The sequence below is a fragment of the Budorcas taxicolor genome, chromosome 10, assembly GCF_023091745.1.
Source record: "Budorcas taxicolor isolate Tak-1 chromosome 10, Takin1.1, whole genome shotgun sequence".
NCBI classification, from domain to species: Eukaryota; Metazoa; Chordata; class Mammalia; order Artiodactyla; family Bovidae; genus Budorcas; species Budorcas taxicolor.
The window spans coordinates 80,819,358-80,832,488 of NC_068919.1; the positions used below are offsets into that span (position 1 = coordinate 80,819,358).

Here is a 13,131-nt window from a genome sequence, read left to right on the forward strand (position 1 = left end):
TGGACCTTTGTTGGCAAAGTAATGTCTCTGCTTTTTAATATGCTGCCTAGGTTGGTCATAACTTTCCTTCCAACGAGTAGGCGTCTTTTAATTTCATGGCTGCAATTACCATCTGCAGTGATTTTGGAGCCCAAGAAAATAGTCAGCCACTGTTTCCACTGTTTCCCCATCTATTTGCCATGAAGTCATGGGATCGGATGCCATGATCTTCGTTTTCTGAATGTTGAGCTTAAAGCCAACTTTTTCACTCTCCTCTTTCACTTTCATCAAGAGGCTCTTTAGTTCTTCTTCACTTTCTGCCATAAGAGTGGTATCATCTGCATATCTGAGGTTATTGATATTTCTCCTGGCCATCTTGATTCCAGCTTGTTTTTCTTCCGGCTCAGCATTTCTCATGATGTACTCTGCATATAAGTTAAATAAGCAGGGTGACAATATACAGCCTTGACGTACTCCATTTCCTGTTTGGAACCAGTCTGTTGTTCCATGTCCAGTTCTAACTGTTGCTTCCTGACCTGCAAATAGGTTTCTCAAGAGTCAGGTCAGGTAGTCTGGTATTCCCATCTTCTTCAGAATTTTCCACAGTTAATTGTGATCCACACAGTCAACGGCTCTGGCATAGTCTATAAAGCAGAAATGTTTTTCTGGAACTCTCTTGCTTTTTCCATGATCCAGCGGATGTTGGCAATTTGATCTCTGGTTCCTCTCCCTTTTCTAAAACCAGCTTGAATGTCTGGACATTCACGGAATAGATCAGGTCACAACTGTTGAAGATGTCTTAGTATATCTGTGCCTTGTGTGTGAATTGCTGTTAGGTGCTCAGTAAATGTTTATTAATTGAATGATTGTATCGCTACTCCAGAAATAGAACTAAGTTATCTGAAGTTCTCTCTTCATCTTAGATAGTAATTCAGTTTCTTGAAGTCTTTTTAATACAAAGAAATAATTAGAAAGTCAAGACTCTTATATTTAAAAAACATGTTGAATTCACATTTGTCTAGATAAATGTCCTTGAAAGTATTTTATATCTGTCTTGTCATTCATGGCCTTTGAATCAGTTGAATGTTTGTGATTTTTTTTCTTTTTTACCTACACATGCATAAAATTTAGTTGTACCTAGAGTGCTAGGTTTTTACTTTTTGCATTTCATACTCTTACTATACTAATTAATTTTATTCTTTACTAGGGATACTGAGTTTTAAGCAGTAAAGTGTTTTCTTTCTCCTTCTCTAGTCCCCTAGTTAAAAGATTTTTTTTTTGTTTTCTTTCTGTTTATAAAGTTAAAGAATTCAGAAAGAGCTTTTTGTCGTTGGATTGTGAAAGCGAGTTTTCATCAAGTAAAGCCATACTTATGTCATTGAATATACTTACAGTAAGTTATTTTAAGCTTTAGACAACTCTAATAAACATTGAATATTCTTTTATCATTAGATATTTATGCCCTGAATATTATAGAGGATGACTGAGGGCAAAATAGGCAGCAATCGTTAACTTCATTTTAATATGTTGTCCTGTGTACGTCTAAAATTTTGTCTTGGTATGTTTTTAAAGCTGTTTTAGTAAGAAACCAGTGTTAATAGTTATTTTGGCAGATAACAAAATATAAATAATATGTTAATAGAAAAAAAAGTGTTTTCTGGAGAAGCCACAGAATATATTGATTACAAAGGGACACTGTAGTTGTGTCTTTTTGTCCCAGTATCATGGAGTAACTAGCTTATATTTAAAATTAGCTTCATTAAGTCCTTCAGTAGAAGGAAGATAGTAAAGAAAACTGTTTCTTATTTGCCTTCTTGGTGTTCTCACTATTCCATGATCATGTATTGCTTTTTTCAAATACTTCTGAATAGTTTTAGTACATTTTATGGATTAAATTATTTTCTATAAATTCTATCTGGATGAATTTAACTGTTATTTTGGTTGAAACAAACTCTTAAATTAGTGAGAATGGAAGTTTAAGTGAATTGACGTGTAAATTGAGCAATAATACGATAGAAATCTTCAATATAATTTCAAAAAATGTCTTGAATTGAGGTTTAAAATAGTGACTTAAAATCTTACAACCTAAGTTCTTACATCTAAGAACCATTAACAGATATACAAGTCACTCATTAATTTCTCATTTCTTCTTCCACGTAGCTTGTTTGTTTCCCTTGGTTCTGTCCTTCATCCAGTGGCTGCCCTGCCAGCATTGGTTTCTTAGTGACAGTGCTGGTTGGTGGTGGTAGTTAAGTTGTTGAGTGCTGGTTGCAGCTTCCTCTGTTGAGGTCTTCGTCCTCAGGGGTAGGTAAAGCACACAGTATGCTTTGTGCAGACAGGCATCCTTGACTTTCTAGATCAGCACTGCCCAGTACCGCTTTCTGTGGTGATTGAAGTGTCTTTATCTGTACTGTTCAGTAAAGGTGGTCACTGGCCATATGCAGCTCTGGAGCGTTTGAAATGTGGTTCATGAATCTGGTAAATCAAACTTTTAATTTTCTTTAAATTTAATTTGTTCTCACAGGTCATATATAATTTTTGTATACATGAGCTTCTGCATCACAAGAAACAGCTTTTTTCACATTAAAGGAATTTTCATTGTATCACAATAAAACCGGAAAAAGAAAAGAAATATTAGCTCCAGGAGTCAAGTTTGATTTGGATTCAAAGCCCCAAAGTTTAATTCTGATTTAGTTGTCTGGCTTATAATGTCACTGGAGTGTGTGTGCTAAAAAAGAAAGTAATAATGTAAATTATTCACCTGTGATTTGTGACTTAATGCTTCTTACTGGAAGAAGTTTGCCAAGTGGGTGAAGTAATTCTGTGCTTGTCATCCCTTTAATAAAAGAAACATTGCCTGAAGATAGAGAAGTCCATGCCTTCTGGGGGTAACCCATTTATTTCTAATTGTAATGAATTAATTACACAAAGAACATTCATTGGGGAAGGGATAAAAATGTAAACATTTAAAAGAAAACTTTATTACAATTAACATTTAAAATGATGGAGATTGCTGTTGCTGAGCAGAATAATGATGAGAATTAAAAGCCTTTAAAATGTCAATAAGGCTTGTCATAGAACTGAAGTCCAAATACAACACTGTTGATTTTGTAATCCATGTCATCCTTTTCAAATGAAAAGGAATTTTCATTTGTTGTTTTTTAAAAAGATGTTTTACGGGCCAAGTTGTCTGTATTCATATTTAGCATCAAAATGCCCTTTCTCAAAATCAAAATGATTCTTAAAATATTTAGATCACTATAGACAACAGTTGTTTAAGAGTCAGATGGATAAACATCATTTTGCTTTAGAAACCCAAATCAGTCATGGTTCTGTAAAATTTTATGTAATTCTGTTTAGCCTTAGTTTTGATTTTCTCGTTGTTACATATTTGGTTTTAGTTTGTTGCTGTTTTGCTTTTCGATTAAGCTATGGGTTTCTAATTTTTTTTTGCTGATGTTTTGTTTACATTTCCTTCCTAGTGTTGAGGGAACCAGTGTAGGGGCATGAAGTTGCATAAAAGTTGGCAGCAAACTACAGCTTAACGTATATTTGTGCTACCTTGAATCAAGCATTTAAAAAACTAGTTGTGCAGCTTAGCAGTCAACCATTTCATTTAATGCTGCCAAAATTGTGGCACAGGGTAGTGTCAGATAAATGCACTGCCTGACTCCAGTCATCACAAGTACTATCGTTGCTGCTTTTACTGTCTTCGTGAAAGGAAGAAACTAATGCCCCTTTCCCATTATTCAGAACTAACCAATATAATACATATGGTACTTTTAAGGCTGACTTAAAGGGCCAATAGAGGAATATGGGACTTTATAAATAAGACGTTTAGAAAAAGATTGAAAATAACAGAGATCTTAAATAGAAAATTGAGGTTGAAGAGAAGATGGTGAGGCCAGATAATCAGAAGCATTTTTAAAGAAACAGTTATCTATAGCAAAAGGTGTAGTCCCTAACTTCTCACCCTCAAAGTAAAGGGGACCTGACTGACTGAGCCAAAGCTTTCGTAGGTTCACTGTTGATCTGTCGTACCGGGGAGGACAGGCTCAGCTGCTGTTTACGTCCCCGACCTAGGCTTCTGTTTGACCTCAGTCTGTCTTGATGCAGCAGCCCAGGCCAGCGAGGAGACGGTGTCATTTCGCCGTGAACGCAGCACATTTAGGCGCCAGGCAGTACGGCGCCGGCACAATGCAGGGAGTAACCCTACCCCTCCTACATTGCTCGTCGGATCACCCCTAAGGTATGGTATTTTAAAATTCCACCAAGCTTAGCATGCACTGTAACAGACCTCTAATCTGTTTTGTCAGTCTGAAGAAAGCATTTACTAAGTAGTTTTGTTTTTCTTTTTCTTCTGGTCTCTCTGTATCTTTAAGATATCTTTCCCTGCATGTGACTGTGAGCTTATTGCACCATGCATGTCTTATGTTGCATTATAAACAAAATGATCAGATTGGTTTAGTCAATTTTAAATCACAAAAATTATGTTCAGGGCAGTTATATAAATGTAAATAGAGGCCTTAAGTTAGTTTTTTATTTTTTGCCTATTCCAAATTAGTAATTCAGTATCTTTCCCCAACAGCTTAAAACTGTTTAGTATGAGCAAATACGGACTGAGTGATGAGCTTATTGAGGATATCAGCTTGATAAACCAGTTTGATTATTTTATCTCATTAAAAGATGGTATATTTTATTTTGCATTGCTTGAAAGTTAATCACTAGGACTTAGTAAATGATGCAGAACTAGAATATTTAATTTTTGGTAATGTATGGTCAACTGGGGGCTTCTCTGGTGGCTCAGACAATAAAGAATCTGTCTGCCAGTGCAGGAGACCTGGGTTTGATCCCTGGCTTAGGAAGATCTCCTGGAGAAGGAAATGGCACCCCACTCCAGTACTCCTGTCTGGAGAATTCCATGGACAGAAGCCTGGCGGGCTACAATCCATGGGGTTGCACAGAGTCAGACACGACTAAGTGACTTTCATGGTCAGTTGGTGATACATATACACAATGTATATGTATTTGTATGTACACATTTGTTGAATTTCTCAACCTCCATATGCTGAACAAAAAGCATTTTTATTTTTGCCACTTTTCCTAAGAAAGCTTCTTTATAATCTTGGGAGTAAATTTTTATTGAAATTCTTAAGCTTGTTTATCCTTAATTATGTCAGATATAATGAGTCTGTGGCTTGAATTAGAGATATTTTTTATAAAACCTATTCAAAAGACTTGTGCTTTATTTTAAGAATACAAATATGGATGAAAATATGTGTTCGCTTATTCATTAAACCATGTGTATGTTATCATAGTGAAAGTGAAAGCTGCTCAGTCCTGTCCGACTCTTTCTGACCCCATAGATTGTAGCCCGCTAGGCTCCTCTGTCCCTGGAATTCTCTAGGCAAGAATACTGGAGTGGGTAGCTGTTCCCGTCTCTGGGGATGTTATTATACCATACGCTTTTTATTAATCTCTGCATCTAAAGGCTCCATTATCCAAGTTATTTCCCTATATTTTGAAATTCAAAAGGAAGAACATTTGATGAAATAACTGCTGTTGAATGCATGGTAGGTTTGAAGAGATAAATTTCTTCCCTTGTTAAAATCTGGTTCCTGAAAGTAGCAAAATCCTTATTTTTTTTAAATTACTATTTTATTGTATATTTCTCTTGATATTTAAGATGATTATTTTTCTGAGTTTTACATTACAATCAGGAATGTTCCTGATTAATTCTGCAGTAATGCGTCATTTACAATATGCAGTATGGCTTAATTAAACCAGTATTTAAAATATAAAAATGAGAAGGCAACCGTTTAAAAGAAGCGTTGGGTCTAGAAATCTTTTCTGAGTGCCTTTGCTTTTAATGGGCCCTCCTCTTCTATTTCCTTTGCTCCCTGAAGTAACGTTTTTTGCTAATGGATTTAGGGTGTGTAGTCCCAACCTGCAGAAAGAATTCACCATTTCATTTTACGTTCTCTATTTTGTGTTTTCTAACCTCATCTTTTTTCTCCTTGAATAATACTTGCCATAAACATATTCTTTGCTTACCTTCTCACTCCGTGTTGATATTTCTTAATCCTTTTTTTTAACCTCCTCTTTTTAGTCTTTATAAATCCTTTCATTCTTTGGATCTCGCTCACTAAACAAATGTAGACAATTTTTGTTTTCTCTGCCTGGTGGAATATTAAAGAACTATGCTAACTCCAGACAACCACATAGGATTTATCCTTTTTTTTTCTTTTAAGCATTTTAAACATATCACCATTCAAATGAGGATATGGTGTGAGCTATTTATTTGTAAAGGGCTCACTTTAGGATTTTTGGAAAGTAGTCTTCCAGTAGTCAGTCAGCATGTAAATTGTGTTAGTTCAGTTAAGTGGCTCAGTCGTGTCCAACTCTTTGTGACCCCATGAACCTAAGGTTCCATGATATTTCCAGTGCAAAGATTATGTGTATCTTAAAGAGGCTGACTACATCATGAATAAAAGAAGATAAAATTTAGCTGTGATAAATTAGGAGAAACGCCAATTTAATAAAAATTGTATTTTTTTAAATTGCAAAAATATTCAGGTAAAGTATAGTGATACTCTCAGTGTAAGTTATATAATAATGTCATCTTTAAATATAAGATAGCATGGTTTTGAAAAACTTGTCAGAAATGGAATAGGTATGATGATAGTTTAATTATAATTATTCTGTAGATACTAGTAAAATGTATTAACTTATTTTAAACTTTAATGAATAGTGTAAGTAATCGACAGTCTAAAAAGCAACTTCATAAAAAATATGTATCCAAGGATTGGGATTGAATCATCCATTTCCTCACAAAGAGAATTTGCATATATTTTTTAATGCTGGTTAGAATATCCTATTTCAAAATTATTTTTAAAGGTTTTTTTTTGTTGTTGTTACTTAAGTTAACCTTGTAGGCCCTTAATACTTCTTCCCAGTTACTAGAGATGAAAACAGATGAATATTTAAAGATTCTGTAATAATAATATTAAGAGTTAATTCTGTGTTTATCAGCCTAGATGTGGTATCTTTTAGAGCTCTAGTTAATAGACTGAAATGAAAGTAAACCATCAGTGCATTTGGGGAAGGGAAAAAAGCTTTATAGTTAGATTTATTTTTAAAATGGAGTGAAAGACCTGTAATCAAATAAGGTCATAGTTACAACTGAGTCTGTAATTGGAAATTCATATCATTTTTGGTACTCAGGAACGAATCCACCAAATACTGAGTACTCTCGGAAATCTGGAGATCTGTAGCAGTAATGTAATCATACTCAGAGTTTGTTTAGTTGGAAAGATACATGCAAAGATAAAAAACAGCATACAGTAGAATGTGTTACATACTAAATAAGTGTTCAGAGGAAGGAAAGACCAAGACCAATTATATTTTTTTAATCATTTAAATTAGGAAGGCTAATTAATTATTAGGATAACATGTCAGTGATGCTACTGATAGCCGATAGTTTAGAAACCTAAATTTCTATCTTTTGCCACATTGTGAAATAGTTGCTGTCTTTTCTGAAACTGGTAGTTTTGATATATAATTGGTATTATAGAAAAGATTATTTTTTATCAGTTATTAGTTTAAGATGAAATACAACCCTCCAGGAATAGTTTTCCTGACAATTTGTGCAAAAATAATAGGCTTTTTGGAATTCAAGGGACATAAACATTTTTTGTCTCGCTTTTGATGTTCAGAAACTTGACATTTATAACTGCATAGATTTTGGCTAATTTTCTTTGTTCTGGAGTTGATTTTCATACATTGCCTAGTACTTTGAAAACCTTTTATATATATGAATATGTTGAAGGTGAGTGTATTCTCAATACACTCACTCTAGAATATATCTGACTGCCATAGAGCACCTTTATTTATGATTTATGTGAAACAATTGATGGAAAAATTTGTTGAGCATATATATATATATATGTTTATATATGTGAGTGTATATATACACACACATAAATTTTAATACTTTACCTTCTGAATCTGAAGGGTCATCATACTTGAGCTGAAAATTTTTTCCCTTGTGAAATTTGGTCATTTTGGTAAAGTTCATGGATAAATTTAGATGGCTTCCAAGGACAGACTTACTGTTTATGTACGTAAGAAACAAACATTTTAGTATATCAGTTCCTAAGGTCACCTCTTGATTTATTTCTACTGTGCAGAGATTCTACTCCGAAGACATTATTAAGTGAATACCTGTAAAGTTATGACTTAAACAGTTAGTGCCAGTGAGTGTTGGCAAGTCTTTGTGGACTTGATCTTTTTAATATGCTGTATACATTCCTGTGCTCTGCGTAGAGTATATAGTCTTTATTGGCTCTAAAAGAGGCCTGAAAACATGAATGTTTCGGGCAGTGGCGATTAACAGAACTTCCTGTGGCGGTGGATATAGTCTGTAGTCTGAACCATCCAGTATGGTAAACACTGACTGCTAGCTCTGGCCTGCCCTGGTAGCTGTGGTAGCCACTATCTATGTTACATGTCTCTTGATCACTTGAAATATGATTGAGGAGCGAACATTTTAGTTTCTTTAGTCGCATATAGCTACTGTTTTAGACAGTATAGTTCCAGAGTATGTTCTACTGCCATAACCACAGCTTTAAGCAATGTATGCAGTATTTTTCCTTTTTATTTCACGGTTACAGTTGACCCTTAAGCAACATGGGCTTGAAACGCATGGGTTCAGTTACATGTGGGTATTTTCAATAATAAATAGTACAGAATGATATGATCCGTCGTTGGTTGAATCTTTAGATAAGGAGGGGCACCATAAGCTATACATGGATTTTCGGCTCTGCCGAGATTTGGTGCCTTGTCCCCCATGTTGTTTGAGGCTCAGCTGTACTTCAAGTTTAGCTGTCTTCCAGTCTATAGCAGATTAGTTTGTTGTCTTGTAGACATCAGAGAAAGCACTGCTTTTAATTTAGAGGATTAGAGAGAAGTTGTTATTCATGAAAGTAATACTGCATAAGGCTGTTGTTAGTAGCATTCTTCTTTTAATTCCTAAAAGGCCTAATAATTTTAATAACAGTGCAGAATTGCTTTGAACATCATGTAGAGGGTGATGTATAGTTATATTCAGTGTTCTCATCAGTTTCGTCAGTTTAAATTTGAGTGTTATACTAAGAAAATTTAAGTTCTTAGTGTTTTAAAATAAATATGTAAAAATTAAAAATGGTTAATATAATAGTTTCTTAGTTTTATCTACTTTTTAGATAATTAAAATTATCAAAATTATAAAATTTAGATAATTTTATAATCATGAAATACTAAATACTTTAAAATTTTTATAAATTTTGAGAAGACTAATATTCCTTGAATAATTACTGTCTTCTAAATTATTTTTAAGGTTTTCTAAAATGATGGATTTCTGTAATGAAACTTAAGTATGAATTGGGAAAGATAAGATCAAAATTCACTAAGGGAACATAATTACTGTTAACTAACACCTGTATATAAAGCCTGTGACCTTGTTTTAGAAATATGTAGGCTTTTCATAGAAAAAATGTTTAATATATTTCCTGTAGCATCTCAGCAGTCATTTTTATTTCACGTGGTTGAATCAGTATTTTTTTTTTTAATTCTGGTTTTCTTCACTAGTTTGTGATTTTCTTTTGATTCAGAATTGTTATGTTGGTTGCATTTGATAAAGATTCTTTGGTTTTCAAGTGCATAGAAATTTTGTTTTATTGTGAATTTCAGATGCCAGAATATCTGAAAGAACAATTCTAGAATAATTGTATCAGGGTTATAAATAAAAGTGCGTACTGAACTTAAAAATAGGTATTATTTATGAGGGACCAGCTGTAGCCTATATGTATTTAATGTATTTGTGACTCTTCTTTGTTGCTTTCTTTTTGCTTATACTAGAACTTTGTTGAGTTGGAAAGATGTAACAGATTCGTTGCTCAGCATATACATTGAATTTTTTTCTGTGTTCATCACCATGAATCAGATTTTGAAAAACCAGAAATTTCAAGCCAGCAGTATAATCTGCATATTTTACAAAGTTTGTTGGCTCTTTCTTAGGTTACATTGACACTTTTAAAAAAAAAAATTAGTTTTCTATATTGACTTCTAGCTATTGTTTTCTCTTTTCTTCCCTGTAATGTCTCCCCAATCCATGTTTTTTCCTAGCCTTCAAGATGGTCAGCAAGGCCAGCAGTCCACAGCCCAGGTCAGAGTCCAGTCCCGCCCCCCTTCCCAGGCTGCAGTGCTCAGTGCTAGTGCCTCCTTGCTGGTGAGAAGTGGGAGTGTCCACTTAGAAGCGTCACATGACAGTGCGTCTGCTGCAGGCGGCAGCAGCTTGCACGATGAACTTGGTATGCAGGCCTTATGTAATCTTGGTGGCATAGACCTCGAATATAGCCGATAATGGGTAACGATGATCACAGTTCTTTCCTGAGATAGCTTCATTATGGAACTATGCATAAGAGTACTTTTTACAGGATTTGCCCTGTGTATAAGGAAAATTTGACTTGCTTTTACCTTTTCTGTTTCTCTCAATTCATACTCATTTTCTTCTGAGCATGTCTGTTATTAATAAGTAAAGTATCAATAAATGTTTGCACTTTTCTGTCCTCTTGTAATGATTTGGGCAATTTTGCTATTTCTTGGTATTTGTACCATGTGGTGAAATGCTGAGTTTTTAAAAATTGTTTTTGATTGAACCTTCATTTCTCTAAATTCTCTGCTGTAGGGAAGGCAAAAATACTTTCTAATGGCCTATTACTGTATAATCTTTCTTTTAGGTATTCTGTATTTTACTTCACTGTCTGTCACCTGAAGTAGGACTTAATGTAATTCTAAATGCAGTACCTTGAGAACATCATGGCTCTATATTCAAATCAAAGAACCTTATAAAGTTTTTTTCTTTTTTCCTGTTAATACATCTATAAATAGAAAATATAAGTTTTTAAACAGTTAAATCTCAGGTGGTAGAGTTTTAAGCCTCAGTAATGTGTTAGAGAAACAGTATTTTTTACTAGTTTGTTTTCTATTTCTCTCTCCAGTTCAGCTTTCTTGTGCTCAAAATGCAGATTAGTAGCGATTGAAGAAAATCTTGTTATTCAGAAATATACGTTTCAAAGTATTTTATTTGCTTACTCTGATTTTGTTTCTCCAAGTTATAACTGTCTTTGATTTATAACAAAGGTAGTCTAGCTGATGCTTTGACTAGAAGGATATAATTGGTAGAGAGTGCCCAAATTAGGTATAAAAAATGTCATATGCTGTTAATTAACTCTTTTTCTGTTTTGTAAAAACTGTTAACAGAGAAAATTAGTAAGTATTAGATATGCATATTGATGAAAATCATCAACTTTAGCAAACTTTATAGAAAGTTGAAAATGATATCTGTTTAAAATCTCTGTTAGAACATTAGAACCTATGGTGATTTCTAAATAAAATGAGAAGGAAATAAGGCATTTTAATTTTAGAGTGCTTATGCTTTGGAGTTTGTAATTTGAAGAGGGCAGGGAGTCTGTTTGAGAGAGTAAGGTAGAATTCAGTTTTGTTACCTGCTAAATATATTGAGTAAATGGTATCTTTTTATTAAGGTTTCTCTTGGGTTAACTCAGTTCCTATGTTTGGAGGACTTGTCAATTTGTACCTGTACAATTACAGTTACTATCACCACTGTCCATTGGTCATTTGGTAGTAGATTAACTAAGCTTAGATTTGGTTAATTTTGGGTTTTTTAACTTTTGTCAAATGAAGAATCAATTGAACTAGTAGGTGATTTTCCTCTGTAAAAATTCTTTGTTCAAAAAACTTGCCAATCAAGAAATCACATTCATAGATGATTGAGAATATGTACATTGTTAACTTAGCATCTACTGGTGAATATTCAGGACATTCACTTAAAATTTGGATTTTAGCTTTTGTTTTAACTGCTTTCTAATAGTTCTTGGCCTCTCTTGTAGTTCAGTGTTGTAAAATTGAATGCCTGGTAATAATTAGTACAAAATACACAGTCAGTGGACAGTGTATATCTGTTCATTTCATAGCACATAAGGTTGACTAAGAAAAGATTCTAATAATGAACTTGCAGCTGAAGTTGAAGGAACTGACAGAGATACTGATTTTTATAATGTATTCCACTAGAATATTTGTGTTGCATAGTTTAATCTTCAATGTGATTTTAATTAACAGTAGTAAAATAACTTTATGTGACAGAATTGGGAACACTGTATACTCAAATATGTTAAAGTTAGCCATGTTCTAAAAGTATGGAATTCTTACAAGGAATTGCTCCCTTCCAGACTTAGCTTCTTCAACTGAAAATTTTAAATGTATAATTTTTACATGTTAAAATTTTTATATATACATAATATATTTATGTAACTCACACACATACTGAAACGTACATATATACACTCATATATATTTATACATATGTTTGAGTACATATAAATGTTTGTATGTGTATTCATGTATATGTTGTAATTATATGTTTACTTTTTAAAGTGAGAGATATTTGCCTTTTTCAATTAAAGGAAACTTGCAGTCAGGCATTGTTGAATTCCAAATCTAAGTCATTTTCCTCAACTGTGTTTTTGACATTTTTACTCTGTGGTGTCATAATAATTGATGACATGCATTTCCTCTACTAAACCCTGAGAATCCTTATTTTTCTGTTGCATTTTAACTAGCATGTCAAGACTATCAGGTAGCACTGGATATGGTAGAAAAGTTCATTGAAGATGGCTAAACTAAAAGTATTAGTAGTTTATTTAGCAGAGGAAAATGCATTTTCATCATCCATTTTCAGCAGGCATAATTGTTCATCACAATTAATTTTTAAAACTGAATCTTAAGTGTATAATTTAGAACCTGATCTGAATAATTTAATGGTTTCCTTTCTTATTTATAGACTGAATTTCCATACAAACTTTAATTATATGAATGATGGATATGTTTTAGAGTTATAATCTTTAAAAATTACCATCAAAGAATTTATCAAATCTTTCAATGTAACATATTGTCCTTTTTTTAAAAAAAAAAACAACAATGCATCCTAAAGGGTAATTTTCTTTTTATGAGCCGTTTGTTGAATTTAACTGATTTGTGGTTGATTTCATACTAAACTTTGAAACTGCAATTTTACTAAATAAAACAAGCTTT

At 33.2% G+C, this 13,131-nt stretch overlaps 1 protein-coding gene across 3 annotated transcripts in view; it reads left to right on the plus strand.

Moving 5' to 3' along the window:
* Positions 1-13,131, plus strand: part of PCNX1 (pecanex 1) — a 177,988-nt gene that overhangs the window by 64,319 nt on the left and 100,538 nt on the right. For 2 of the 3 annotated variants that reach the window (XM_052647207.1, XM_052647205.1), the window contains exons 7-8: positions 4,096-4,228; positions 10,144-10,328. The exons of the other annotated variant lie outside the window; for it this stretch is intronic. In XM_052647207.1, the coding sequence (XP_052503167.1) occupies positions 4,096-4,228; positions 10,144-10,328 (318 nt within the window). The remainder of the gene's footprint in view (positions 1-4,095; positions 4,229-10,143; positions 10,329-13,131) is intronic. 3 annotated transcript variants of the gene reach the window in all.